The 25,660-nt window shown below is 37.9% G+C and overlaps 2 protein-coding genes across 2 annotated transcripts in view; both read right to left on the bottom strand.

Annotated features, from left to right (window-relative positions):
* Window positions 1-1,543: 1,543 nt before the first annotated feature.
* Window positions 1,544-12,217, bottom strand: rab35b (RAB35, member RAS oncogene family b). The gene is made up of 6 exons (XM_056259397.1): window positions 11,961-12,217; window positions 9,688-9,738; window positions 8,572-8,695; window positions 3,556-3,680; window positions 2,858-2,982; window positions 1,544-2,096 (listed from the first exon to the last, which is right to left on the bottom strand). The coding sequence occupies exons 1-6, from the start codon at window positions 12,010-12,012 to the stop codon at window positions 1,968-1,970; spliced, it is 606 nt and encodes a 201-aa protein (XP_056115372.1). The 5' UTR covers window positions 12,013-12,217; the 3' UTR covers window positions 1,544-1,967.
* Window positions 12,218-14,634: 2,417 nt separating this feature from the next.
* Window positions 14,635-25,660, bottom strand: part of gcn1 (GCN1 activator of EIF2AK4) — a 66,868-nt gene continuing 55,842 nt past the window's right edge. The window contains exons 51-58 of the mRNA XM_056259387.1: window positions 24,883-25,113; window positions 23,200-23,393; window positions 22,285-22,399; window positions 21,467-21,563; window positions 21,185-21,333; window positions 18,479-18,589; window positions 16,672-16,893; window positions 14,635-15,286 (exon numbers count right to left, since the gene is read on the bottom strand). Of these exons, the coding sequence (XP_056115362.1) occupies window positions 15,161-15,286; window positions 16,672-16,893; window positions 18,479-18,589; window positions 21,185-21,333; window positions 21,467-21,563; window positions 22,285-22,399; window positions 23,200-23,393; window positions 24,883-25,113 (1,245 nt within the window). The 3' untranslated portion in view covers window positions 14,635-15,160. The remainder of the gene's footprint in view (window positions 15,287-16,671; window positions 16,894-18,478; window positions 18,590-21,184; window positions 21,334-21,466; window positions 21,564-22,284; window positions 22,400-23,199; window positions 23,394-24,882; window positions 25,114-25,660) is intronic.

The raw sequence follows: 25,660 nt of genomic DNA on the forward strand, positions 1-25,660 counted from the left end.
AACGAAAGTATTCCTATTGGTGAATCTCACAAAAACGCTCAAGAGCACCAAACTCAAATAAGAAGAAATTACATTTTAGATTTTAAAAATGAGCCAATGAAGCTCTATCTTTTTTCTTTGTATTGCATATTTCAATTGTGATGGATTTATATATTATAATACTATTTGTTGTAATGACATTAATGCAGATATTATACAAATCACCATATCTGCATTTGTTTTTTTTTACATTCACAATTTAATGCAAAGAAAAAAATGATTTGCATAAAAATAGGCTTCTTTTTCTTCACGAAAAATATTTTCTTTAGGGTTGAATTGTGACACGGTCACGTTTTCGTGAGATTCACCCCCATAGAGAACGATCTCACAGGTTGGGTATCTGTCAAAGGTAAATCTGCCATAAAGACTCTATTCTTAAAAGTGTCAAGAAAATTCAAGAAATGTGTCTGTTTAGGGACGAACACAAACAGATTCACCCCTTTGGCTTACACACTTTAACATAACATCTCCCGTCCACATATAAAAACATATTACATTTGATATTAGCAATATACCCTTTGCAACTGTGCATAAACATGGTCTTTTTTTTTTTTTTTTTTTTTTTACTTTGCTTGGATCAGTGTCTTCTGGGTCCAGATGAGTTGAGGATCTTGTGCTCCATACAGGACTCGTAGCAATGTGTTACAACCTCGTATGACATTAACATCACTCATCGATGAGATGCAGTAGACCAAATCTAGTTTAACATCAGCTTCAATCGGGTGCATCCACAGACCCAAAGATGCGACTCCAGCGTCCGTGTGAATACAACAAGTCTATGGCAACACTGAACGAGAGGGCGATTCTGTCATGATACCATCTGAGATTATGGCAGTATCTTCCGCCCTCATTCTTTTCATCTTCACGGGAAGCACAAAAGCAGAAAAACACGCGCCTGAAGCGGCAAAAGACGTCTGTGAATGTCAAAGAGGCTCTGCTGTCCTCGGCCTGAAGACTTTAGCCGGATAACTAATCTCATCAAAACATGTTCAGCCCTAAACCTAAAGGAAAAAAGAAACTATATTTTGCATGAAGCCTATTACAAGGCCAAGAATTTAAGTTTTTTTTTTCATAATGATTGACTCGATCCTCTTCCTAATGTTCATTACTGTAACGCATCCAGATGTTTTAATGCACTACAGTAAAAAATAGAGACTATTTAAAGGAGTATTAAAGGCAGTACAACAAATACTATCATGACGTATAAATATGTTACAAATATGACTTTTCTTGCATTGTAAAATGAGAATTTGGGGAATTGTATTGGTCTGTATTGAACAACTTCATTTTCTTAGAATAGAATTAATTTCACATTTAAAACATGGACATGCTCTTTTTGTGAGATGAAAGGAAGGAACAGATTTGAGGAAAAAAAGAAAAAAGATCAAAATGAGAGAATCAAAAGACTGCTATTTGACGAATCACTGATTAATATGGTCTAAAAATGAGCTAAAACTGAAAAATTGTTGGCATCCGTCTTGCACAATGAGTGAATGTCTGTAATTGCATGATTTCATTCAAAAAATAAAACAGGGGGAAAAAAAGGCCTAATTGTTCTTGCAGAAAAAAACACTGGCATTCCACAAAAATGAGAGAAAGAGAAGATGATGAAGAAGAAGGAAATAAAAATCACTCCTGAGATGGTGGATAATAGAGTGATTCTGAAAGCATACAGGTTTGGCGATCATGTCAGCTTGCTGGTCCTTCAATAAAGGAGGAGGATCTTTTATTAAATATCACGAATTCCACATGAAACTCCTCGACTCCGATAAAATCTGTACATTTTCTTTTTAAAAGTCTTTGTGGCTTGACTCGGTCCAGAAAGGACTGCATTCTGTCCGCCCTGTGTGTTTGTGAAATCGTAATTGGGACGATCACAGTCCGTCTGCATGCGCCGACCGCCGTGCAGAGGAACGTCTGTTCGTGCACTAGCAGCATTTTTTCTTTCGTTTGCTATTCTTGCCGAGTTTAATCACATCATTCTGCTGCTGTTGCTGCTGTTTGGCCACAGACTCTTTCTTTGCCCGGAGCACCAGCTCTGTGATGCAGTTAAACATCTACACAAAGACCAGAAACACACACGTACACGTTACTGTACCATCCAGCACTGATTCTGATAAAAGCTAACACACTTTATTAAACACATCCAGCTATAAAATCTGAATGGATGAGCTGTGTTGGAAGCCGCTGTAGATGACAGATGAATAGATGACACACACGCATGCATGCCTATAGAATATATACACGTGCATATATATATAAGTGCTGAGCAGTCCAAAATAAAAGTTTGTGTTTACATAATATATGTGTGTGCACTGTGTATACTTATTTTGTATATATAAACACACATGCATGTATATATTTAAGAAAATGTGAAAATTATGAAAATACAAAATATATATATATACACACAGAGTATATACATGCAAATATTTTTTAATATATACATGCATGCGTGTGTATTTATATATACAAAATAATTATACACAATACACACACATATATTATGTAAACACAAACTTTTAATTTAGATGTGATTAATCGCGATTAATCGTTGCCCAGCACTATTTTCAATGTTTAGTTAAATTTCAATGTGCCAAGTTTTCTTTGACAACTTGAATAATCGATTACTTGTGCACATCCTTAGTTTAAAGTAGTCATTCTGTGAAATATGAACTAAAATATTCTAGAACAGAGCAAAACTACATTTCAGTGATTTTTCCAGGCCTGGAAGCTGCGCATTTGTGAGTCAGGAGTGTTTTAAGTGTTTTTACAGCACAATCTGAAAGGTCCTAAGACAGACCCCTGAGGAACTCACCTCCTCCACGTTGACATTCTCTTTTGCACTCGTCTCAAACAGACTGATGCCCATCTGCTCTGCGAACTTCTGTGCGTCATTCGTCTCCACAACCTTAGAGTTTGGATCGTCGTTTTTATTGCCCACTGAAGGGACAACATGACAGAAGTGGAGAGAGACGTTAATACAGAAGTGACCTTTGGCAGTTCTACTAATTCATGTACTAAAGGTTTCATATCATGGAAAATTGGATGTTTTGTTATAAATAAGAGTTTTACTGACTGCACCCCCTCCCCCCGTCCACCCTAAACATTTATTGAAACTTCAAAAAGTTTTTTTTTTTTTTATTTTTTTTTTAAGATTCATCATGGTAATAACATCACAGCTCCTTAAATTATGACCGCACACAGAATGATTTACACCACATTTCATTTGCAAAGATGTTAACCAATCAAAACAAAACAAAATCAAAATATAAAAGTATTAAAAAAATTATTGTGTAGAGCAGTGTTTCTCAACCCTGTCCTGGAGGACCCCCAACACGGCACATTTTGAAAGTCTCCTCTTTCTGACACACCCATTTCAGGTCCTGGAGTTTCTTCTAATGAGCTGATGAGTTAAATCAGGTGTGTTTGATTAGGGAGAAATGTGCAGTGTTGGGGGTCCTTCAGGAGCAGGGTTGAGAAACACTGGTGTAGAGCCTGCAATGGTGAACTGACCTAATATTCGACAGACGTCATCACAGTTCTGGTTTATTTCATGCAGCCATCGTTTGACGTTGACAAAGGACTCGGCACTGGTGACGTCATACACTACTATGACCCCATGGGTTCCTCTGTAATACCTGAAAATGGAAAATCAAGAGTATTAAAGACTTTAGTTTAAAGGGGTAGTTCACCCAAAAATTAAAAATAGCCCATGATTTACTCACCCTGAAGCCAACCAAGTGTATACGACATTATTCTTTATATTTAAATAAAGTTATATTAAAGCTGGCGTCTGCAACTTTTGATCATATTCAGTGAAATCGACACTATAATCCGACAGAACAACATAAATAAAGTGGTTTTAGAAAAAAACCCGAGCTTCTAACTCCACCTGGAGCGTGTTATTTGTTTTGCAAAAATTCACAGCTCCCGGTTCATCATGTCCAATCAGCGCAGGGGGGTGTGAGATCTGACTGTCAATCACAGATCGGGCACACGCCACCCCTCGCGCACGTTACAATCACATGCACACGCCTGAAGTTCGCGGAAGTTCGCGCAGTAACGAAGAGTGATGGCGGAAAATCAAGTAAGCTCATTTAGAGTATAAATGACGTTAGCAATTGCAATCTATCGGTAGATTAGCCAGGACAGCATACCTCCAAATACTCCATGGTGTTGATGGATGCTGATGAGACGGGCGCGTTCACTGAAAATCTGGTGCACACGCACTGACGAGCATGAACTGGGTGGGAGGGTATCCGTTGATAGTGGGGGAGGGGCATGAGAGTTGTAAACATTCAAAATTTTGCCTAACTCCACTCAATCTGCCAGACTTGCCGACTGCAGCTTTAAAAAAATGTCCTGGCTCTTCCAAGCTTTATAATGGGAGTCAATGGGTATATTTTTTGGAAGTCCATCAAAGTGCATCCATCCCTGATAAAAGTGCTCCACACGGTTAAAAAAGGCCTTCTGAAGTGAAGTGACGCGATTGTGTAAGAAAAACATCCATATTTAAAACTAGGGGTGACCCCGAATAGTCGAAGATTCGATGCTTCGATAGGAGGAGCCTGATTCGACTACCAATCTCACGGTCGAATCTTCGCAGATGTGTTATTAAACGAGGATTATGTCATTTTGGCTATATGAGTGTGCTCAATGTCTGATTTCACATAGAACTACTGGTTTTCTGTCAATATGTTAATATACAGCCTATTATGATAATGCTGTCAATAAAAATGTGCAAAGAAAGAAGCTTTTAATAGATATTTTTTAACGTGCGTGCAGCGTGAATAAATCCAAACACCCCGTGACAGATTTAAGTTTCACACCGACAGGAGGAGCGTCTTGTCGGCAGGAATTTAAATCTTTAAAAATGTCTGGGATAAGAAAATCTAAAGATGCACACCATCAGAAAGGATATTCTCCAAGGCTGGATTTAGCATCAGGAAAACCATGATCGCACTTCTGCCGGCCAACGTTAACAGGTTGGTTTTCCTCGGGACGTTCTAAAACGCTTAACGTGAAAAAAGCTTTTAAAACGCTTAAATGGCACTTTTACGTGCTTAATGTATGTACACAGTAGGCTACACACCTTAACAAACCATTCTATGTGCAGATAAGCAGATGAACCCAGAATATGAACGCAACGCGTTTCTCCTATAGAAAGTCACGTAAAGCTTTTTCTTTAACGGTTTTCTATGGGAGGAAATGCTTAACGTAGCCTATAATAAAACACGTTGCGTTCATATTCTGGGCTCATCTGCTTTTCTGTGGGCTATATAGTAGGCTTTATTAATAAGGTGTGTACAGAATTTGATCTTTTAATGTAACAGTTTTAGGACAAAGCCGCTAAGCGTTTTTCACGTTAAGCGTTTTAGAATGTATTTTTAATTTTATCCGCGCACACAATTTGAAAAGACTCAAACGGAAGACTGGATTTTGTTTTTTCGATCAGGTATGGGTACAAGTGATTTCAAAACATTTCAGCCGGTTCTAATTTGATTTTTGGATACTGTGAACACGTTTAGCTAAAAGACTGCCGCTCCAGTTTAGCGTTTATTGTTGTTTCTGCAGTTAAAAAGACAAAGTTGACAATCCTGGCCATACTTTCGTTATTTTAATAATTTCTTTATTTTTATTTTATTAATTGATCACTCAGGGTGATCTAATTGAACTATTTGTGACTTGTGATTTTGTTCCCCTGCACTTTAGGCATTTTGCACACATTTGTTCTGCTTCCTGTGACTTGATTCTGACTTATTTCGTTTTGTATTTTTATTTATTCTAAATGTATATTGTGTTCTTAATGGTTGATTATTTTTCAGTGCATCGATGTTGCGCTGTAGGCCTTCTTAGAGCATGCTCGTACAGGCAATTCAGCCGATTTAATTTGATTTGCATGTGAAATGCAAATCCTATCTGCAGTGTGGCCTTTCTGCAGTTATTTATGTTATTTCTTAGTTTTATTGATCCAAAATGTTTTTATACATTTTCTTCTATATCTTTGTGAGATGTTCTGTACATCGTGGCTTTAAAATGTTAAAGCCCCGCCCCCTCCCCAACACCACACACACGATTCGACTATAGGCAGGACTTGACGAATCTGATTCGACTATGAAAATCCTTAGTCGGGGAAATCCCTATTTAAAACTTTATCGACTAAAATAACTAGCTTCCCGCAGACGGCCTTACGCAAGTCAACTTGCGCCAAAAGAGTAACAGTGGACGGTGTATGTCGTAGATGTAGGAGTAGCGTAAGCTTTGACGCCTCTCGCGGTTCAAACACACAGAGCTGGGCAACCGCGTTCGTCATTACGCTGTGCGTCAAGTTCAAGTGCTACTCTTTTGGCGTAAGTCGACTTGCGTAGACCGTCTGCCAGAAGTTTTAAATATGAATATTTTTCTTACACGAACGCATCGCTTCAGAAGGCCTTTATTAACCCCCGCAGAGCCGTGTGGAGCACTTTTATCAGGGATGGATGCACTTTGATGGACTTCCAAAAAAAATATACCCATTGAGCTTGGAAGAGCCAGGACATTTTTTTTATGTAACTCTGATTGTATTTGTCTGAAAGAAGAATGTCATATACACCTAGGATGGCTTCAGGGTGAGTAAATCATGGGCTAATTTTAATTTTTATGGGTCAACTATCCCTTTAAGTAAGAGTTTAGTTTTCAGTTACCAGCAGGAACCAACAGTGAACAGAGGAACAGCCCTCTGACTTAAAAGCACAGGCCATCTTCTGTCTCCAAACACAGACACAAAGACAAGTGCACACACAAAGAGCTCTTTGAGAGATCTGTAGCGACCAAGCCCTTCTGTCATTGGCCGAGCCCGTCACAGTTCTGCCTTCATAGCAGATCAAAGCACATAAACATGCAGGAACATGTACATTCCCTAACGAGACGCTAATGAAGTGGCATACATTCTCTTGTTAGCTACGTAATGACCATCCAATGTCGCCAGTCCAAATACAAGAAATGCTTCTTTGCATTTTGAAGGGACAAAATGTAGTTTAAAGTTTTGAATACTTTAATGTAAGCCATATGTTTTCAGTTGAAGCTGCTTTTACCAATAATGCCTTAAAAATCTGGAATCGTTAACCAATTGAAACTTTCAATCTATTTTATGAAGCAATTTCTGTATGAAAGCTTCTAGACAAATTAAGTTTATTTTATAATGGTGTGTTTTTCACCAGTGTGTTGTTTGCAAATGATTGGATTCTCTTGCCACATGGAACTGTGCAATAAAACCCATGGAAAGCTTCAGTCCCAGGACTCAGTCAAACAGCAGCTATAAAACGTTACACAACTAATGAGAAACTTCAAACAGATTCCCTGAGGTGCTCTGTTAGTGAAGAGCCACGCTCGTACACACAACACCCGGAAAAACAGTCGTCTTGAAACATTGTTCACTTTCTAAACTATTACTGAAGCTAAGAGTGAAAGCAGTATTTTATAGGGCTGGGTATTGACACAAATTTCACAATTCGATTCCGATTCGATTCGATTCAATATTGATTATTTTGGATATCAGGTACAATACATGGCAAATTTTCTCAAGGAAAACAAATCTCTTAACTAAAGCTGTAAACTATGGGAGTCAGTTGTAGCCTAGGCTTCATTAGCCTACTATAATATTGAAGGTAAAAATTAACTGATTTGTAGCTATACAAACACTTAAATTACACTTTTATTTATTTGTATAATAATAAAGTTATATGAAATATAAACATTTAAATGGTGGCTGTCATAAAAACTTGCCAGATTTATTCAAACATGCATTAAATATCGAAGAACATTAAAAATTATAATGAATATGTAATATGGTGCATATATTTAGCAAAATGCTCCTCTCTAGAGTTAATTTTTCTAGCTGACTAACGAGTTTATGGTCACATATGGTTTTTCTGAGGTAAATGTGACGTTACATGACATTGTTTACAAGTTGTTTTACTCACGTCTTTCCACGGTTGAAACACTGATTGAGCTGAGCCAGAGCGATCTCACGCCACAGCGCCAAAACGCTATTTATGTTTTTGAATTTCGTAATAAAATGGACGTAATTTGAAATATGAGACTTTATTTAGTATCAATAGTAACAAAGCACAAAGATTATTGCGATTTATTGGATGGGATGCGCGCTACAATGTTCCATTCATTCATCAAATGAAAACAGGATGACTAATCGAGATTTAAGAATCGATATCGGTTCGTAAAAATGAGAATCGATTAATATCGAGAAATCGATATTTTTTACCCAGCCCTACTATTTTAATACATTTTTAAAGAGATAAATGTATTCTGACCCGAGTGTTTGGTTTGATATCTCCTGGGTTGATTACTAAGAGCTTCCTGTCAGACAATATCAAACACAAACTTCAAGCATGTTTCAGTTCTGGCGTTACAATATTTTCTCAAGAATGCGGAGTACGAAATCTGAAAATGTTGAAAGAAACCTCTTTGTATTATGGTTTACTTTGAAATAGAAAGCAGCAGGAGTTTGATCACGTCATGCGTTTGACTTACGTAGACGTGATGGTTCTGAAGCGCTCTTGTCCAGCTGTGTCCCATATCTGCAGTTTCACCTTCTCTCCGTTAATCTCCACTGTCCGGATCTTGAAGTCGACTCCTATAGTGGTGATGTAACTACCTATAACACAATATAACACCAATGAACAATGCATGTATAATCTTCATAGATTAGGTTGGGCTTTTTCTACCCCTTCTATTATTAGTTCTACAAACATTGTACAGAAAGTAATTTTAGGCACATCACACTGTTGGCCTACATACAGCTCACACATCACATGAGACATGATAAAACGACAATGATTTTAGCATGAACATTAAAATTTAAGAGACTACTGAATAATCCCTACTAATATTTACAGTGATAAATATTTTCTTTGCCATGTACACTAACATTATATAGTTTGGGGTCACTGAGAATTTTGAAAGAAGTCTCTTCTGCTCATCAAGGCCACATTTATTTTATCAAAAATACAGTAAATTCAGAAATATTATTACAATTTCAAATAACTGTTTTCTATGTGAATATATTGTAAAATGTAATTTATATCCTGTGATCAAAGCTGAATTTTCAGCATCATTACTCCAGTCTTCAGTGTCACATGATCCTTCAGAAATCACTCTAATATGATGATTTGATATATATATCATATTTAATTTTGTGGAAAGGATGATAATTTTTTTTCAGGATTCTTTGATGAATAGATCTTTGCATTTATTTGAAATATATTTTTTTATGTAACATTATAAAATATCTTAACTGTAACAACTTGATGAATTTAATGCATCCTTGCTGAAGTCTTACTGACACCCCCAATTCTGAACGGTAGTGTATGATTCATAAAATTATATTATTTCTCTTTTACAAGAGTTACTTGAATTTTTTAAGTTCCATAAATTAATTCATGAAAATAAAATCTGCAAACAAGAACTTGGAAGTATTTTTATTTGTCCACTACATTTTTTGTTCATTAAATAAAATAAAAATTCAAAACACAAACAACAGCTGCAACATTATCACGTTCCTGGCTTCAGAAAATATCACGAGTCCGTACTCAAACATGATAAATCAAACAGATGACACACGCTGGACATCATGCATCTAGATCTTACCTGAAAAAGTGTTGTCTGCAAAACGCAGCAGAAGACTGCTCTTTCCAACACCTGGAACGATTAAACGACAAACAAAACCAAAGAATGATACAACATATGATGCAGCAGATTTCAGCTGAATATGATAAATACAGGCTCCATTGAACCAGACAGGCTGCTCACCATGTGGTTTCTCACAAAGCTTTCAAATTTACTGTTTATAGGCTAGATAAACATGGGGTTTTCTCAAATTATGTTAGGACCAAAATAATCTCAAATACTACCAGCATAATATCTCATCCACACTGACTGCAGATTATAGTACATTTAGACAAGAGTTTGAGCAGTCTGCGAAATGAGCGTCACTTTCTTCAGCTCTCATGGGTTTGCACTTTGCAGGTGCTGTATGTCGACAGTGATGGAGCAGGCCATATCAGTGAGCTCTTGGGATTTTTTTTGTGGACTACGAACCACGGTCTGTGGACGTGCCGTCTGAGACTACAGCCAACAGACACACCGACCGCTGACTCTCAGAAAGGAAGATAAACCAAGCAAACATCCTCTCCTGACAAACGACGCCACGAACACACAGGATAAAAGAGTTTACAGGCTTCATTTAGTGAAGGGCTATAGAAAGGGAACACAGATTCCTGTAGAATGAGTATAACTTGTGCATGATTATTAACTTGTTTAACGAAAAACATGGAGCACGTCAAAAACATGAACTTGCAGTGGACAACCTGCAGACAAATATTTCAGCTCTCTCAAAAAGACCACATAATCTAACAAATCTAGCCACAACTAAATATAGCAATTGTAAAGTTTAAACCTGAAATCTTTTATTACATGCCAGATCTCCAGTGTCCAAACCAAGCCCTTCCATCAAAGAACATAGCAGATTTCCTTTCTTCACAGACCACAGATCTGCAGCATATCATCCAGTCCCTTTATTAGAGGTCAGATCTGAACCAGAGGTCAAATAAAAGCCCTCAGAGGACAGAAACACTGAGGCCTGTGTGTCCTTCTACTGTACGGTCAGCAGCGGACGGGTCAGTGCCAGCGTCCGTCCTTCATGCATGTATGGACAGCTGTGGTGACTGACAAGTTGTCAGTATTAAAACATGACAGTAGAGAAATTCTGTAAGTTGTACCTGACTAAGCTAAAAAAATTAATTAAAAAAGTGTGTGTTTATATATATATATATACACACACACACACAAGAAAGAGAGGAGTTGGCAACATCAAGGTCATGGGTTCAATTCCCAGTGAATGGATGAACAAATACATATATATTTTATATATATATATATATATATATATATATATATATATATATATATATATATATATATATATGAACTTCTTTATATAGGCTATACTATACTATACATATATCAGAATTCAACAACAAAATGTATGCCATTATCAATCAATACTAATACAGCTCATCCAAACTTGACTGAGCTCGTGTGTGTGTGTGTGTGTGTGTGTGTGTGTGTGTGTGTGTGTGTGTGTGTGTGTGTGTGTGTGTGTGTGTGTGTCGACTACTTCACACGAGGTGCACAAACTCAAACCACAAGAACCACTGTGAGGTGTTGGTGCTCTTAATCATCCATTGAAAACAGGACACTCGCCTTTACTTTTGTGCAAAGAACAAACCAAACACTACATCTCAATTACTTCAGCTGTCACACATTAAAACACACCACAAACAAATCAAGTATTTCTGTGTCAAACAGCAGTTATCAGTAATCACCTACTCAGATCAGTGACTGACATCTCAAATCCTGCAGGATTATTTCCCCTTCAGTTTTCTTCATTAGTCTTGAATACGAACATGTATGAAATCAACATGTTCCAGAAAGTGCCACAATACCATATTCACTTTCAACTAGATCTATTATTGTACTACGTAAAATGTTGTTAAGTGTTTATCTTTTGCTTTGATATCGTGTTACCTAATGCACTAACATTCTGACACATTAAGTACGACATCAAATGTTTCTGTGGTCACTTAAATCAATGCACTTCTGTTCTAGTAGTGAATAAATGATGGTAAGTAAGAGTGATGAGCAGCAGATCAGACTGTGGATCTCGGGCCTGTCTGCTGTGATCAGCCCGATCAGCCCACAAAGCAGCAGCACAATGACATAAACACGCTCATCTGTCCATTAAATGAGACCTGCGCTCATTTACAGCCTGTCGGACCTCACAGCTAGGACATGAGACACTCAAACCCCCACAGAGCCTCGCCCCGGCCCGCTTCCCGTCCCGCATCCCCGGCGTCTCTTACCGCTGTCCCCGATGATCAGCAGCTTGAAGAGGTGATCGTAGTCGCGGGCCATGCCGGTGGAGTGTGGCTCAAACCCCGCGCCTTCACTTCAGCTTTACGCCTCTCTCCAGCCGAACGCTTGGCTGGAACCCGTCTGAGGTCCTGCCCGGAGAAGAGCCCGGAATTTCACCCCGATAGATGCCGAAAGCAGCGGGTTTGTCGGTGTCAGGAGTCAGTCAGTCAGTCGCTCATTACCGGAAACGGCGCTTCCTCCTCCTGCACCAGCGCGGCTAACGGACCAATCAGAGAGCGCCGACGCCATATGACGTAACAGCCGCCAACGAGCCAAATATACAAAGGATCAAAGGAGTACAACGCATTACTCCTAACATTCTTTACATAAATGGTATTGACATTCTAAGCAAAAAATGTACTAATAAACATATCAGAGAATGTTTCTACAATGCCAAAAAAATAATACCTAGAGGGAAATTTTTCTGGAATGCTATTTTTATGAATATTAATTGGCAAAAGGCATGGCTTGTTCCTTTTAAATTTTGTGTCACAAATAAAATTAGAGAATTACATCTAAAAATATTACATAACATATACCCATCTAAGATGTACATTTCAAGATTTCTTGATATTGATAACAAATGTACTTTTTGTAAAAATGATCCTGAAAATGTAACCCACTTGTTTTATGGTTGTTCATACAGTATTGCATTTTGGAAAGAACTTGAGAATTATATATTATGTAAAACAAAACACAAAATCAACATTGAGGGGAAGAACATTATCACTTATTTTGAACACAAAGAAAAGAAACTATGTACTATAATAAACCTTTACATTTTGTTAGGCAAGTTTCATATCCATAAATGTAAATTCCAGAATTCTTCACCATCATTTAAGTTGTTTTTGATAGAGGTGGATTTTTATTTTAAGTCTCTTAAATTAATTACAAACAAAAAATGCATATCAGTAATGAACATTCATTTAGAAATTTTTAATGGATAATATGTCACTAGAACTATTTTTGTCATGGGATTCAAATCTGTCACAAGTTTATTTTTTTTTATTGGTAACTTGATTGTTTGTGTTTTTTTTTTTGTGTGTTTTTTTTTTTTCAATCTTTAATGCATTTATTGTTACTATTATAACGAATGTGAACTGGAAAGACTGAAATGTTGTTATATATATATTTTTTAAACTAATAAAAAAAAAAAAAAAAAAAAAAAAAAAAAAAAAAGGATCAAAGGATGTCACGCTCATTAAATAATTATTATTTCTTTTAAATCATAAAATAGGTCAATGACAAATAAGATATCCAAATTTTTTATTTTTTTTTAATTAAAAAGAATGAGTGTCAGGATGTAAATTTTCTTTTTGAAAAACGTTTAATTATTTAAATAGGTAAATGAGAAATAAGATATCCAAAATGTTTTGTTTTTTTAATTTAATTTAAAAGAATTTACGTGTCAGTATGTAGTTTTTTATTTGCAAAACGTTAACATTTTCTACACTAGCTTAATATTAGCATCTTTATTTGTGACTGACCCTTATATGCCCGGCCAAAAAAAGTAAAAAAAAAAGTTGCTGTTTGATTTAAATAGGCAAATGCTTAAGAGTCTTTGATTGGATCATTATAATCACTGATTATGCATTAAAAATAAATTTCCACACATGAATCGGCTCCTGAATCCAGAGCTCAAGTTCATTGAAAGTCTTTGTGATGTTCTGGAGGAGACTTTACAGAGTGCTGGACTCTTGCACTGACAATACAAGATCTTGACCAAAAACTGATGCACCTCGTGATGGAAATAACATAACATTTATATTAAATAACACAACATTTGCATATTTTAACAACAGACATTTTTTTTCCTGCCGAGCAGTGTATAAATGTAATATATGCGTATAGCATCATTACAGCAAAACGTTAAAGCGTTTTACAACCCATTAAACCTTAAAAGTTGATAGAACTTAAAAAATTAAATAAATAAAAAGTTGTTATTTAGTACCTCGTATATAGCATGATATTTGAATATGTTACTCATTAGGGCCAAGTACTATATTGCTGAAAATATTACCATCTGATACCATGGTACCACAACAGTGCCCTTTTTAAAGTGATGTCTCATTCTTTCTTCCTTTGTGCCAACACAGAAATATATTCATGTCATCTCAGCACTTTCCCAGTGAGAGCCAGAAAACTTTTCAAAGCAGTTTAAACTTTGAGTCTGTCAGAAAACTGCAGATTTTATTCCCCAGGATCGGCTGAATTGTTGGATATGAGCTCAAAATTGACATGAATATGGGTTTGTGATGACTCTAAATCCACAGATGTGTCTGAAATTTATATAATATATATATATATATATTTTTTTTTTCTACAAAACTGATATTTTACTTCAGATTTTTTGAGTGTATAGTAAAGTCTCCAGCATAAATGTTCCTACTTAAATAGCATATATAATCATCCCAGGATTAGTTGAGAGAATATCCAGCGTAATAAAACTCACATTTTTATTATTTCAGTTCAATTACTTGAACTGTAAAACCACAGACAAGAATCTTGAGTACAGCGTCTTAAACGTGGGTAATTTCTCTAGAAAATGATACTTCAGTGAGTTATTAATATTGTGTTTTTATTATGCATGAAATGTCAAGCATTAAAAAACAAACACAAAGATTATTTCTTTAAGTCAAACCGTTTATTAAATCAAGGTTTTCATTTTCTATTTATTCATACAACCATTATTAGTGGACACAGCGCTAACTGGAAAAAATCAGCATCACATCCTTTGGGTTGTTAATGGCTCACGCGTCTCTCTCTCTCACACACACACACACACACACACACACACACACACACACACACGTTTACAACAGCTTGACACAGCGATGACCTGCTCACCATCAAAACTAAATAAAAAAGGGAATCAAAACATCAATTTGTAAAGAATTGGCACAAATTAATACTTCCTCTCTCAGAAGAAAACCAAAAGAAAAATGCACATTTACAAATTACCAGGCAATTAAGGAAAATGCCAATTTTAGATGATGATTTTAGGGGCTCGGCTCAATAAATACTTTCCCAGGCTTTCCTTGAGGCGTAAATGATGAGGACAGTCAAAGCTAGCGTGAGGAGAGTGTGATGCAGGATCTCGGAGAACATCAGTGACTACAATGATCTCGAGCAGGGCTGAAGCTGTCAATCATGTGAGGATGGTGTCGTCGATCTCTTCGTTGGAGTCGGGAAGGCTGGAGATCTTCTTCAAGGATCTGCGGTGACATTCTGACAGGAGCTCATTACTGGCCGAGTCCAGGATCGCACTGATGCTCTGAAAAAAAACACACACATGCAAACGGTAGTTGAAATGCTGCACTGTGATTGGTCACGAGGCGACTTTTAAGGTCAAGCTGTGAATATTCGCCTTTGGTTTGTTTGTTCAGAGTTTAAAAGACACTTAATATTCAGTAATGTTATTATTAGAATAGAATTAGACTGCACTGACATTATCGGATTCCAACTGAATTGAGCTGGATAATGACAAGTGTTGAGGAGTAACGCATTAAAAATTCAGTAATCACACATTAAGTATTCAGATTACTTTTTTGATGTAATGAATAAAGTAATGCATTACTTTATAAACGTGCATATTAATATTAGAGTTACGTTTTTAAAGTAATGCACGTTACTTTTCAGTTTATTTACTTAAAATGTTTTAAACTGCTGCATTAAAAAATAACCTCCATAATGAGGTCAGAATATAAAAATATTCTAAATGTGCTTTTAAAAGAAAATTAAAGCGATCGTTGTTGAATGCATTACTGCAGAAATACCAGCAAAGCTTGGAATAGAGCGAGCCTCAGTCAGGTGAGAATAGAAACGCATAATAATGTTACTAGTTACTTTAAGTGGGTAGCACACAATATTGTAATGCATTATTTTTAAAAGTAACTTTCCCCAACCCTGATGATGGCACCATTGTCTTCTGCAGAGCTGCTTTGTAGTTAAATTGAATCAACATAGACTCGAGCTGGATAATTAATGTCTTTAGTTAAAGGGTTAGTTTAACATTCTGTCAGTAATTACTCTCCCTCATGTTGTTCAATACTTTTTGTGCGCGAAAAAATAAACAAAAATAACGACTTTATTCAACTATTCATTTCCTTCTCTGTTGGCCTCGAGATTTCACGTAGTCACACGCATTACACACATGACCAGCGTCGGCCAATAGTGAGCCTACGTGTGACGTACAACCTAGAAGCTTTGCGTAGTTTTACTACGTGAAATCTCGAGGCCCACAGAGAAGGAAATGAATAGTTGAATAAAGTCGTTATTTTTGTTTGTTTTTTGCGCACAAAAAGTATTCTCGTCGCTTGATAAACTTAAGGTTGAGCCACTGTAGTCACTCGGACTATTTTAACAATGTCTTTAATAACTTTTGGGCCGGCCAGTTTCGATCCCTTAAGAAGCCTATGGAGGAGTGATCCAGCTCTCAGATTTAATCAAAAATATCTTAATTTGTGTTCCGAAGATGAACGAAAGTCTTACGGGGTTAAACAACATGAGGGAGAGTAATTACTGACAGTTTTCATTTTGGGGTGAACTATCCCTTTAATGTAGAGCTGCTACTGTCTGTATCGTATAAAGCGCTAAATGAGTAAATGCGACTTGACTGTTTGTTTTCCGAGGAAGAAAGAGTCCTGACACATAACTGACCTGCATGCGCTCCTCTCCCTGGCGCAGTCGCAGCAGGCTGACGAGTGTGTGTTCGCTCTGGGCTCGGACGCTGGTGTTCTTGTCCTTGGTGTTGTCCAGCAGGGCCTTGATGACCGGTTTGACCAGATTGGGCTCTAGAGCGGGAGTCTCCGCCTCCTTACACACCCACCACAGCACACGCTCCGTCACCAGGCGGATGTCACTCGACTGGTTCTGCAGAGACTGTGGGAGGAGCCACGACAGAGTCACACCCACAGATCAACATCTCTGATGTGCGTGTGTGTACGTTCCCAATGACATACTAAGAAGCATCTTTTAAAGGCACACTGTGGAACTTTTCAACCTTTATAATATATTACCAAAACCCATTGAGATGGTACATCGACTTACAATAGGTTGAATGACATGTCTGCCATAGCCTGAAGGTGTCTGTATCGCTTTTACTAGCACTATGTAACTTCGGGTTTCGGGTAGGAACCCGAGCACAAAAAGAACTACAAAATTCGACCGCTTTACGGCATACGTCACTTCCCCCACCACCCCAACTTCCTCAAATTCTAACGTGAGAGCTCAACTCGCGTTTGATTGCCAGCGTCTGTATGTTGTCGTCATGGCTGAATCAACAGCTACTCGGAAGAAAGCGAAGAAAGCAAAGATTTTGTCAGATGAGACCAAAAAAAGAAAAAGGGAGAGTTTAAAATAAACATCGGCATAAAAGTGTATAATGTAATATTTACTGCGAATTCGTGTAACAAAACTGATATAAGTCACAACATACTGCCGTATACAAATGTAAATGTTTTTTTTCCCTTTCAGCTCATATATGTTTGTATTTGTGTAAAAGGAAAAACAAACTGAAGACTACAAATAACGGAAATATGTAGTGAGTTATATCAGTTTTGTTACACGATTTCCCGACTACTCGATTTCATCTCCAACCCATTGCAAAGAGATCCTGAAGACGTTAATTGTTTGCTTCAGGTGTGTTTGATTAGGGTTGGAGATGAACTGTGCAGGACAGACGATCGGCAGGAGCAGGATTGGGCAACCCTTGTCAATGCGACTTACCTGATCAGACATTGTTTTCTGCGTATGCTACTTTTATTCAATTTGTTTTCTTTATAGGATTTATATTATTAATCTTATATTTATATTATTATTTTGGTCAGTAGTGAATCGATTAACTTTCTCCAACATACAAATCAAATGCCGTCTGCACATACATAAAGACACGGGAGGTTGACCGGTTGACTGTTTGTTGACTTTTGCGACAATGCTGCGGCGCTTGTGGCCTCTAGGGGCACTAGACGTGAAAATTACAGGTCGAGCGCACCCTAGTGGCCAAAAATCCCACAGTGTGCCTTTAAAGAAGCAGTATGTAGCATGTACACTGTAGAAAGTGTGCAATTTCTGTACGCATGGAATATAACAGACAAACGTTGATCAAAAATTTAAAAGAATGTAGTTATGTAGCTTTCCACAGTTTAAAATGTTAGTTGCACAAAGAATAAGGTTTCATTTGTTAATAGTTGACTACATTAGTTACCATATGAACAAACAATGGTAATTTCAACATTTACTAAAATCAAAAGGTCACATTTATTGTTCACATTTAATAAATCTGCGCAAACATGAACTAACACTGTATTTTTAGTAACTGATGTTAACAGACGCATAAATACTGTAAGAAATTAATTGCTTTTGTTCATTGTAGTTAACGCATTATACTTTTTTGGTAACACTTTACAATAAGTTTACAATTAATTATGCATCAGGCTGTATGCTAGTCCTGGAGCGGCACACTCACCTTCACGAACTGTGTGATGATGCGTGGTGACACGGCCTCGGTTCCTCCGGTGCGGAGCTGGTGTCTCGTCAGGAAACCCATGGCTCTGATGCCACTGCAGGCGATGGGGATCTGCAGAACACACACATCGATGAGATCCAAGTCTACTCTAGGCACTACATCATAAACTACGTAAATGTAAATGTAAACCGTATTATCACCATAAAAACATTGTCCATTTTAATTTTTATGTAATATTGCTGTATTTATTATTATAAAAGATATATCTGTGAACATAATTTTTTTTAAATCATGTGCCTCTTAATCTTGAGTTAGAATAACTACCCCTCCCTCGTGCAGCATCTCTCCTCATCTCTGATGAAGAGGGCGGGGCAACCTGTCACTCACATGAGATCCACCAATAGCAAACCACAACCATCCAATCATGAAGAAAATCAAGCCCCGCCCTACATTTGTTCTTGTTCTAGAATCTGTCTCACTTGGATATACGGCACAATAGGGAAGAAAAGACTATCGCAACTTCCCTTTCATGCCTTCACGAGTTTGATACTTCATGAGTAATTACTATAGTCGCGTTCATACAGTAAACTCACGTGAAGCAATATATACTATACAGTAAAATCTCACTTGCTTGATTGTCTATATCATTGCAAAATGTAAACTGTATTATCACATATCCCTTTATATAAAGTTGGACACATATGTACACTCACGTAGAGCGATGTATACTATATAGCAAATCTCAACTGCTTGATTGCTTGTATTGTGGCAAAATGTAACAATATTATTGCCCAGCTGTAATCTGAGAAATGCAAATATAAGGCATGAAGATATTATAAACACTAACAATGATTTTCTGTAAAGCTTCTTTGAAACTGTGTATCATGAAAAGCTCTATATAAATAAAACTCAGTCTTAACTCAAGACTGTTCACGGACCAGCGCTTGTGAAAATCATAAGCTTCAATCTTATTAGCTAGTGTTAAGCACTGTCCAGGAGTCACATGCTTTAATCACCACACAGCTGCTACAACAATCAAGCCAGTGGATTCAGCAAAGCTTGTAAGGTTTAAGCAATGAAGAAATGTTTGAATATTCAAGAGTTTAGACTGTTGTCATCGTTTTCAGATCTACACTCACCTAAAGGATTATTAGGAACACCATACTAATACTGTGTTTGACCCCCTTTCACCTTCAGAACTGCCTTAATTCTACGTGGCATTGATTCAACAAGGTGCTGAAAGCATTCTTTAGAAATGTTGGCCCATATTGATAGGATAGCATCTTGCAGTTGATGGAGATTTGTGGGATGCACATCCAGGGCACGAAGCTCCCGTTCCACCACATCCCAAATGCCCTGTCCCAAATGGAACCCTAAGCACTCGCGGTCTTCCTCTGAGTCCGCACTTTCGCGACGTAACGCCGCTTTGAATGTCGGGAAGAAGTCTGCTGTGGAGTCCGCATCAGCACGGGCTCGGCAAAAGTGCGCATCAAGGGCGCAAATCGACCGCAGAGGGGGCGCTCGCGAGCACCCTTCTGAGATCTAAAAATGACAAATGGGACACACTACGGTCTCACGGACTTAACGGACACGCGCACGCGGCAGCCATTGTAAGTCCACAAGACCGAAAGTGCACATGAAGTGTGCCATTTGGGACAGGGCCAAAGATGCTCTATTGGGTTGAGATCTGGTGACTGTGGGGACCATTTTAGTACAGTGAACTCATTGTCATGTTCAAGAAACCAATTTGAAATGATTCGAGCTTTGTGACATGGTGCATTATCCTGCTGGAAGTAGCCATCAGAGGATGGGTACATGGTGGCCATAAAGGGATGGACATGGTCAGAAACAATGCTCAGGTAGGCCGTGGCATTTAAACGATGCCCAATTGGCACTAAGGTGCCTAAAGTGTGCCAAGAAAACATCCCCCACACCATTACACCACCACCACCAGCCTGCACAGTGGTAACAAGGCATGATGGATCCATGTTCTCACTCTGTTTACGCCAAATTCTGACTCTACCATCTGAATGTCTCAACAGAAATCGAGACTCATCAGACCAGGCAACATTTTTCCAGTCTTCAACTGTCCAATTTTGGTGAACTCTTGCAAATTGTAGCCTCTTTTTCCTATTTGTAGTGGAGATGAGTGGTACCCGGTGGGGTCTTCTGCTGTTGTAGCCCATCCGCCTCAAGGTTGTGCGTGTTGTGGCTTCACAAATGCTTTGCTGCATACCTCGGTTGTAACGAGTGGTTATTTCAGTCAAAGTTGCTCTTCTATCAGCTTGAATCAGTCGGCCCATTATCCTCTGACCTCTAGCATCAACAAGGCATTTTCGCCCACAGGACTGCCGCATACTGGATGTTTTTCCCTTTTCACACCATTCTTTGTAAACCCTAGAAATGGTTGTGCGTGAAAATCCCAGTAACTGAGCAGATTGTGAAATACTCAGACCGGCCCGTCTGGCACCAACAACCATGCCACGCTCAAAATTGCTTAAATCACCTTTCTTTCCCATTCTGACATTCAGTTTGGAGTTCAGGAGATTGTCTTGACCAGGACCACACCCCTAAATGCATTGAAGCAACTGCCATGTGATTGGTTGATTAGATAATTGCATTAATGAGAAATTGAACAGGTGTTCCTAATAATCCTTTAGGTGAGTGTACATGGCCCTTAACATGCTGATATCACACGGCTCTTACTCTGTCTGCGGTGGCACTAGATAAGACGGCCTCCAGCACAGAGGAACTGTATTCATCCACACACAGCCGTTCAGGAGCGGACTTCACTGCGATAGCCAGGGCCAAACTACGGCCGTGACGCACCATCCAGTCCACACCAGACACATCCGCTGGAGAGACAGAGACAGACAAACATGTGACGGAGGAGAAGGGCATTATATGATCTGGATTACAGTGGTTTTCTTGGCTCATCACATCACAAACTACAACCAGGAAGTGTGCATGAGATGTGGGTGATCTTACCGAGGACATGCTGCTGTAAGACACTCTTGAGCTCATCTTCAGACAGGAAGGCACAAAGTTCACCAATACAGCCTGCAGAGGCCATTCTCGTGGCATCCTACACACGCACACACAGAAAGGTAAGGCTACACTGACACTCTCACAACCACATCCTGTGCTAGATAATGTTATAAAGACAAAAACACATCATGCATTCACATTCTTTTGTCTTTAAGTGTAAAAACAAAAATGAATAGGAAAATAAGCATAATAACATTCATAAATGCTAATATATTTAAATATGAATTAACTTTTATTTTGGTAAAAACAACAAGGTTCCATTTATTAACATTAGTTAACAACATTCGTTAGCATTAAAAAATACTATTAAATCATTTATAAATCTTAGTTAATGTCATTTTCAAAATTTACTAAAACATTATAAACTTAAAAGTTGTCTTCATACTATTGGTAACAGTTTACAATAAGTTTGAATTTTTTAAGCATTAGTTAACTACATTAGTTATCATGAACTAACAATAAACAATACTTCTACAGCATTTATTAATCTTATTTAATGTTAATCTTAACATTTACTACATTTGTAAGATCAAAAGTGGTCTAAAGTTTGAAAGAGCCAGTATATTATTTAATATAACTCTGATTGTGTGAGTCATATACACCTAGGATGGCTTGAGGGCGAGTACATCATGGGATACATTTGTATTTTTGGGTGAACTATCCCTTTAACAAATGGGACTTTAGTCTTTACTTTAATTTTGAATGATTTATAATCTCTCAAGTAAAACAAAAAACAAAAAATGAAACACTTGCTGTACCTCATCATGTCCCAGCATGCCCAGCAGTGTGGTGGTGATGTTCTTCCTGATACTGGGGTCGACCTTTGCCCCTGCGCCCTGGATGACGAAGCGCAGGGCCTGAAGCATGGTCTCCCTGCAGCAAGAGCAACAACACAGTGACTGACAGGCACAAACTACAGTTTTACTTTTGACAGACTTTGTTATTACAGGTGAAACTCGAAAAATTTGAATATGGTGCAAAAGTTCATTTATTTCAGTAATTCAACTTAAAAGGTGAAACTAATATATTATATAGACTCATTACATGCAAAGTGAGATATTTCAAGCCTTTATTTGTTATAATTTTGATGATTATGGTTTACAGCTTAATCATCAAACAAAATTCTAATTTTGAATTTGGGGTTTTCATAAGCTGTGAGCCATAATTATCAAAATGATAACAAATAAAGGCTTGAAATATCTTAGTTGGCATTTAATGAGTCTATAAAATATACTAGTTTCACCTTTTAAGTTGAATTACTGAAATAAATGAACTTTTGCACCATATTCTAATTTTTCGAGTTCCACCTGTAATAACAAAGACACGAACAAGAAATAGTGTATTTGAATAGTGTTCAAGGTAAGTCACCTTCATTTATATAGCGCTTTTAACAATATAGATTGTTTCAAAGCAGCTTTACGGTGATAACAGGAAATTAAAGTAACAGATTGTTTAGGCATTACAGCAGCTCTAGAATAAAGTTATTGTCCAGCAAAAGTTAGTTTTGATTGATTCACTTCCATTGCAAAGATCATCAGTTATTAACACGACACCGTTCTAACAGAAAACCCGTAACGCGCTCCGGCCCGCTCATTTGCACAATAACAGTGTCTGGTGTCTCGAGAACACACACCTCGAAATAATGAGGAAGTGTAACACTGTTTTCACTCTACCTGACTCCAGAGTCCTCAGCGTTGCGTATGGCCGCCAGCTGCTCGGTGAAAAGTGGATCTACTTTAGTGTGTATGGCGACCAGCTGACCGAGAGCCTCTGCGGCCCGAAGCCTCACGGCCCGGCTCGAGTCCTGAAGAGCCTTGAGGAAGGTGGTCTGGAGCTGCGGCAGGAACGGTTTCAGAGCGATGCCCACCTGTACGGGTCACAGACACAGAGGAATCATGAGTAGTGTTGTCAAGAGTACCGACTTTGGTACCAAGTCGATACTAAAAATTTTAAAATGTGGCGCTTTGAGCGCTGTTGAGCAGAATCGTAAACCTCGGGAATGGCCACTGTACTCACGACCTCATCACATATGTCTGTGATTGGCTATGATGATCAGCACTTCAAAAACATATTGTAAATATACATTGATGACGCTCTTCAGCGAGCGCTTACACAGATAGACACGGGAGCGTTTGAAAGCAGGACCGGTCCACTGATAGACGGCTGCTTGTGCTTTCAAAAGCTCCTGCTCCCGTTTAAAAAAAAACTTTCAAACACTTCCGTGTGCTCTCAAACGCTCCCGTGTGTTGATCATTGTAGCCAATCACCAACATATCCGATGAGCGCGTGAACACAATGGCCAATCAGAGGTGTTTCCGCTCAACAGCGCTCAAAGCGACACATTTTTAAAATTTCAGTACCGACTAGGGGTGTAACGGTTAAAAGAAATTCACGGTTCGATACGATACACTTGTGTCACGGTTCGGTACGTTTTCGATACAGCAAAAAGAAAGAAATGCCAGAGAAATTTTCTTGATTTAATTGTTTTAATTATATTTTTGTTAAAACTAACATCATAAAGTATGATATTTTTTAACTTTGAGCAATGATGGAGCTATACTTGACTTTTCTTAGGAGCTTATAAAACAAAACAGCTCCTTGGACTAAATGAAATGTAATATTGTAGTAGTTATAAATAAAGGTTTATTTTAGTTCAGATTAACATTTGAGGGCAGCAATTGTATTCATAATGTCAAAATAAAACCGACATAATGTTACTTGAAAGCATTATAGCCTATTCCTGCCACACTCCCATGGTTACAGTTAGTAGTGTTACTACAGTAAACACATGGTGAATGTGCTGATCTGTGGACACTGGATAGTTCATTCATGGCACAATGTTTCTTCCTGGTTTGCACGTCAGCGCTGTTTGATCCGTTAATAACGGAGAAATGCGAATGTTTCTCACTAACGTTAGATCTCGCAGCGATGTTATTACTTCAGAGGCGAATTCAAATGCTTTCTTTACTGGATTTGGCTGTGTAGTTACAGTGCTGCTTGATTAAGATCGGCTCGCACTGCATTGGTCCAAACTGATAAACGGTCCGTCAACCACACAATAACGAGTGGTTTCGTTCCGCTTACATTACATTTGCCATTTGATGTCCGCGCCAGCGTCTCTTACATTATGAGCGCGCTTGCCACGTGTGACGCCTACATTTGAAATAACAAAATATTGGTCAGCAGGAAAAATAGTCCAACGAACCGTTCGGTTTAAAAATGTGTACCGAAAACCGAACCGAAAGCCTCGTACCGAATGGTTCAATACGAATACGTGTATCGTTACACCCCTAATCATGAGTGTGAATGAAGGGTCTGCATCAACATAAGGACAGAGGTGCATGATGGACACTGACTTTGGCCAGGAGTAGAGTGAGCGTCTCGAGCAGAGCGGTTTTCACAGACCAAGTGAAACGGTCTCCTAGGATTCGGATGAGCGGTCCAGTGATGTTGACCACAGACGGCCGGAGCGCCTCCGCTGATGTCAGTTTAATGACTCCTCCCAACGCTCGAGCCGCTTCCTCTTTCTGCTCAGGACTTCCTGTCAGCACGCCTTCCCTCAGCACGGGGAGAATGCACGTCACTCCCTGAAGGAAATATATGTTGAGTAGAGGGCATACAGCATTTCACATCATATTTATATATTATTATAATATTTTGAATTTGCTTTTATTTAATGTTTTCAGTTTTTCATTTTAATTTTAGTAATTTTGTTATGTGCTTTTGTCATTTTATTTTTCATATATATCGATTTAGCTTTATTTTTATTCCATATTTAGTAATTCCGCCATGGAATAAAAAAAAATAAATAAAAAAAACGGCAATTGCGACTTTTTTTTCAGAAATTGCGAGTTTGTATCTCTCAATGCAGACTTTATCTCTCACAATTCTGAGAAAAAAGGCAGGATTGTGAGACTTAAACTTGTAATTGCGCAATAAAATGAGCTTTTTTACTTTTTATTCCTCAGAGGAAACAAGCTTCCATATATTTTGGTACTTCAAATTAAATTTTTATTTCAGTTTTTTTTTTTACTTTAAAATTTTCATCCAATATTTATAATTTATTTTATTTCAGGTTTATTTTAAGAAAAAAATATTTATAATAGTTTAAGTTAATAATAACAGCCCTCTTTC

The sequence above is a fragment of the Rhinichthys klamathensis genome, unplaced genomic scaffold (genome assembly GCF_029890125.1).
Source record: "Rhinichthys klamathensis goyatoka isolate OS25496 unplaced genomic scaffold, OSU_Roscu_1.1 h1tg000167l_1, whole genome shotgun sequence".
Taxonomy (NCBI): Eukaryota; Metazoa; Chordata; class Actinopteri; order Cypriniformes; family Leuciscidae; genus Rhinichthys; species Rhinichthys klamathensis.